At 46.5% G+C, this 5,179-nt stretch overlaps 1 protein-coding gene across 1 annotated transcript; it reads right to left on the bottom strand.

Annotated features, from left to right (window-relative positions):
- Positions 1–1,422: 1,422 nt before the first annotated feature.
- On the bottom strand, positions 1,423–4,719 carry LOC141813669 (protein NRT1/ PTR FAMILY 6.3-like). Its single transcript, XM_074701637.1, has 4 exons — positions 4,539–4,719; positions 4,224–4,441; positions 3,590–4,140; positions 1,423–2,472 (listed from the first exon to the last, which is right to left on the bottom strand). Exons 1-4 carry the CDS (start codon positions 4,657–4,659, stop codon positions 1,587–1,589), a joined length of 1,776 nt encoding a protein of 591 aa, XP_074557738.1. The 5' UTR covers positions 4,660–4,719; the 3' UTR covers positions 1,423–1,586.
- Between the last annotated feature and the right edge of the window lie 460 nt (positions 4,720–5,179).

The following is a 5,179-nucleotide window of genomic DNA, read 5'->3' as shown; positions in this document are numbered from 1 at the left end:
GAAAGAAAAGAATAGCAAAAGAAGGCCCAACTTACAGGTTCGTCGGAAAGAAAAGAAGACTTCTGGAGGAGGAAGAACACATTGAATGAAGTGGCGTTATCCGTTGCACACCCTAATGAGGTTTTACCTATCAAGGGCAGTCATCTAATGCTAAGGGTGAAAAGGTGGTCTACCTGGCTCTACTGTTGGATCAGAAGTCCAGATCTGTAGAATCACAACCATCACCTCGAAATGACCCTCCGATGGACATGTGTCATCCTTAAAGTATAATGACATTAATTGCCAGACATGACATTCAAATCGTAGCCATGATATGTGATCTCGCGTATCACCTGCTTTAATGATACCAGACTTGCTGGTTATCGAGGTGTCGTATGATATGGCGGTTCAACTACCCCACCACGTCAACCCTAAGTTCCTTTTGGTAGGTGAGACCCAGACTACTCCAGTCCAGTCAGTCGGGCTCACTCCTTCGATTAGAATTAGAGAGGAGGCTTGTGATGTGGTAAAGATAGACGACTTATAATATATGACACCGTTGGGTTAGTCAAAAGTTAAGATGAGTTGTAAGTCAAAGTCAGCCTACTTCAGTCGAAGTAAACCTAGCCAAGAGTAAGTCTGAGTTAAGTCGAGTTCACTCAACCTCTCTAAGCCGAAAGAAACTTAAACTCCAATAAGCTTTGTTAGTCCTTAAGTCAACTATGTCTGACTTCCTCAGCTCAGTCACATCCGACTTTCTTAGCTCGATCACGCCCGACTTCTTCAGCTTAGCCACGCTTGACATACTTAACTTGGCGGCGCTTGGCATCCCCAGCTTGGCCCATGCTGAGTGTTTCCAGATCCTATCATTAATCCTCGTAGTAACAGAGAATGTAGATACCATAATAGGTGGGAAACACAGAGCGACGTGGAGTTAAAACTAGGGTGCATGAGCCTATGTGGCAACCCCACAATTTGAATGTGGGGATCATATTTCTTTCCTAATGGTAATGTAAAAGGAAGTTCGCTTCCGCGGGCATAGCTACACGTACTAACAGACTCACTTTTCCTTCCATATTCTCATTTTTATAAAGATCTCTCACTAATTTGAATGTCATCCGTCTTGACCCTATTCTAACCTTTCTTCTAAGTCCTTCAGATTCCTGGATCCTCTTCGTGTAGAAGTCTTAGGAGCCGTCATATCAATCCTTCTCCCATCATCAACTCATTTATCCACGGTCCTTGTTCAAAACAATTAATTTATATATTTCAACCATCTAAGTCACAACTAAATCATCATATATATCCAAATCCTAAACGCTACAACTCTAAACCTTAAAGTCCGAAAAGTTGATCAAGTAGATCATCATCGCTACCACTCATCCTTTATGTTTATGTGTTAAAGGGTAGAAGAGACATTTAAAAGTAGTAGTGTAAAAGAAGTAGTGTTAAAAGTTTGTAACGTGCTAATAAAATGGAGAGTGTGAGGAAGCTTAATTGATAGGAGTTAATTTGACTTAGAGAGGGGGAGAGAGAGTTGCAAATTATTACAACATGAAAACACGAAAAAAAAACTTGCGAATTTAGAAGATAAATATTTATATTATCTACGCGTGGCAGCAGGCCTCCTCGGCCAACTCAACGCCGCCGGCCATGCTCTCCTCCTCCGTCGAATAGCGCTGCTCCTTGTAGACGTACCCCCTGGCGGCGAGGACGTACACTCCCAGATTGAGGCCGCAGAGCACGGCCAGCAACCAATAGAAGTTGTAGAGCTTCCCCTGGTTGAGGTCGTCGGCGAGCCACGCGCCGTGGCTGTTGCTCCCGGTGATCATGTGAACCACCGCCACCAGCGCGGAGCTGACGAAGAAGCCGAGCGAGAGCGTGCTGAGGAACAGCCCCGTGCTCATGGTCTTCATCCCCTTGGGGCACTCCCTGAGGAAGAAATCCAACTGACCGATGTAGGTGAAGGCCTCTCCGGCGCCGACGAGGAAGAACTGCGGCACGAGCCAGAAGACGGTGAGCGGGACGAAGGGCGCGGAGGGTTCGGAGCGTTGGGCGGCGCGGAGGCGCTTGTGCTCGGTGAGGGCAGCGGCGACCATGGCGAGGATGGAGAGGAGGAGGCCGGCGCCGATGCGCTGGAGGGGGGAGAGGCCATGTGGATGGCCGGTGAGGCGGCGGCTCAGGGGGGCGATGACGCGGTCGTAGACAGGGACCGTGACTAGGATGGAGGCGACGAAGAAGACGGTGAGGGAGCCCGGGGGGATGCTGAAGTGGGACCCGATGCGCCGGTCCATGGTAGTGGCCTGCGACACGGAGAAGGTGGTCATCTGCGCGTAGACCGTCCAGAACATGATGGTGGTGGCCCAGATCGGCAGCATCCGGACCACAATCTTGACTTCCTCCACGTCGGTCAACGGCGACAGCCACCACTTGCTTGGCGGCGCCGCCGAAGGGCCGCCGGCGGCGGCGGGGATGGCGGCGCGGTCCAGGAACCTGACAAAAATACGTGAATTCAAGGGTAGACATATTTAGAATGCTTTTATTTTATTTACAGCTCAATTTCCATATTTTATTTACACGGTCCGTGACTTGAAGCTCAATAATTGGTGGATAAAAAGTTATTTCCTAAATTTAAATAAAGTTCGAAGAAGGAGTTCAATATCATCAAGGCACTTAATAAATTCTTTTTTTTTAATATTCAATAAATTACCAAATCGCCTGCGCTGAAATTGTAACAAAAGTGAGTAGAGAAAAACTCCTCAAAGTAAAAGCTTTCTATATTTTCCTCACACATCCATCGTGCTAAACAAAGTATGAAGGATTTGTTGATGAGTTGTGATGGCCACCCCCACCCACTATTAAATTATTGATCGATGCCTTTCAAATATGACTCGTTTGCGCGGGCCCAAAGATTTGAACTCAACTTGCCGTCCACATTTTGTTTACTATGTCACATCCTTTTGTGGCCAATTTGAACAAGCAAAATGCCGATGAAACGCAACAAAATATGTTATTTATTGATTGATTGACATGATTTATTTATATATTTTTGACAACGCTTGGCTAAATATTCACTCTTAATTTGATTTAACTCGATAAAGGTTCTTTCGCAATCTGGCTCCTGTTTCATTAACATCTTAGCTAGCTTTTTAAGAGGGTTATTATAAGTTTAGTTTTTAAATTTATTTTTAAAATTTTATTAACATTTTTTCCTTTTAAACAAGTAGTGTTTTCACTAAAGTAAAGGGTTTTTGGGTTAGTTTAACATGCAATTATTTATTATTATTATTATTATTATTATTATTATTATATATATATTATTATTATATATATATTATTATATATATATATATGGTAATATGTTTTGTTTAAATTTACACCCTACAAAATTTGTGGTCAAATTTTATTTGATATATAATTTGTATGAATTTTTGTAGCCTCCATTCACCTAGCTTTCTTTTTTATTATAAAAAATAGAAATATAATAAAGAATTTATTAATGTGCTAAAAATATGAGTGGACAATATGCGTTAATAAATTTATATGAAATTGAAAATTAAAAATATGTAAAGACTAAAGAAGGCATGTGATGAATCTCGTCTCGACTTACCTCAACTGTTTGGTGTGTGGCAGCCTCTGCTTCGGATTGCTCTGCGCCGCCCCATTCTCTTTAGCCGCGCCGTCATACAGCAACGCCGGGTCCGACGGCAACTCCCTTCCTCGATTTCTCCACGCCGCCACCACCACCGCCGCGATCTGCGTCAGCGGGCTCCCCACCAGCCGCTTGAACCGGTACCGCCGCGTGCCGGCGAGGAAGACCAGCAGCCCAAACACGATCGACGCGGCGCAGATCCCGTAACCCCACCGACGCCCTAGGTTGTCCTGGATGTACACCAGAACGGTGACGGCGAGCAGCGAGCCGAGGCTGATGAAGAAGAAAAACCAGTTGAAGAACTTCTGCATCTGCGCCTTTTCCTCCTTGTCGGCGTCGTCGAACTGGTCGGAGCCGAAGCCGGAGACGCTAGACTTGAGCCCCCCGGTGCCGAGGGCGGTGAGGTATAGGGCCAGGTACAGCACGCCCAGCTGCGCTCCCGTCGCCTTCTCGTTCGGCGGCGGCTGCAGCCCCGACATCGCCGTCGAAATCGTCAGGATCGTTACTCCCTGTCCGTGTGTAATTTCAAATCAAAGATGAGAAAAAGAAACCTAAGTAAAAAATAATAATACTAAATAAATTGGGTGCTTACAGAGGCTTGGACGGCTGCGAAGATTGCGATGGTGAGGTAGCGACCGAGGAAGGTGTCGCCCACGAAGCCGCCGAGGAGGCAGAGAATGAAGGACGTTCCCATAAAGTTGGTGACGGAGTTGGCAGCGGCGGCATTGCCCAGGTGCATCGTCGCCGTCAAGTAGGTTACCAAATTGACGGCGATCCCCAGCGTCGTCAACCGTTCGTTGAGCTCCACCACTGCAATTATCAACGCGGCCCTCGCCATAATAATTTCAGAGGAGGCGAGATACAGCTAAATAGAAGAGTACAATGAACCGAGTAAGAGAGGACGTGCCGAGGATCATGGCGGCGCCGGTCCATCCGCCGGTGCGCGATCTGACTGCGGGGCGGCCGCGGAAGTCCCAGGCGTCGGCGACGACCTCACCCGAGGCGTTGGAGTCCAGCGAGCCCACCATGGCAGCTGGTCGAAGTAGAAGCAGAAGTAGAATAGAGCAGGGGCTTGCTAGTTCAGCGAGTATGAGTACGCCGAAAGAAAGGAAGAGGAGCAGGATTTATAGACAGATAAAATATAAAAGGGATTCTCAATTAGACAGCCAGGTGGACCAATAACAGAGCAAGAATCTTATCTTTTATTATTATTATTATTTTTTCAATTTCTCTCCGATTACTGTGATGGCCCTGGATGCTGACGCCCCAACGTTAGATGAGGCATTCAACAACTCTGACACGTGAAAGCTTTTTCTGCGGACGCACACGATTTTCTAAGTAAGTTTTTTTTATATACGGGTAGTTTCCTTAATTACGTCAGTGAAATTCAGACGGAGGGAGGAGTCGTTTTAGCGTTTCGTGAGGAAAGCAATTGCAGTCGTCGTGTTGCGGCCGCCCAAGACCGGGCGGTTGGATTTTGATGCGTTGATTGGATCCACTCGACACGCACACGATCTAAAAGAAAACGAGTCTAGATTCGGCTCACGT

The sequence above is a fragment of the Curcuma longa genome, chromosome 20, assembly GCF_044706935.1.
Source record: "Curcuma longa cultivar G26 ecotype Majalengka, Jawa Barat chromosome 20, ITB_CL_G26_1.1, whole genome shotgun sequence".
In the NCBI taxonomy this organism is placed as follows: Eukaryota; Viridiplantae; Streptophyta; class Magnoliopsida; order Zingiberales; family Zingiberaceae; genus Curcuma; species Curcuma longa.
Note: the sequence above shows the minus strand (reverse complement) of the source record. Positions and strands in the feature narration are given on the sequence as shown.

Bases quoted from the DNA above. Each gene is read 5' to 3' on its own strand.
- LOC141813669 (XM_074701637.1), bottom strand. From the start codon at position 4,659: ATGGTGGGCTCGCTGGACTCCAACGCCTCGGGTGAGGTCGTCGCCGAC. The intron at 4,141-4,223 runs GTAAGCACCCAA...ACACACGGACAG, and splicing joins TCGCAGCCGTCCAAGCCTCT to GGAGTAACGATCCTGACGAT. The intron at 2,473-3,589 runs GTAAGTCGAGAC...TATTTTTGTCAG, and splicing joins CCACACACCAAACAGTTGAG to GTTCCTGGACCGCGCCGCCA.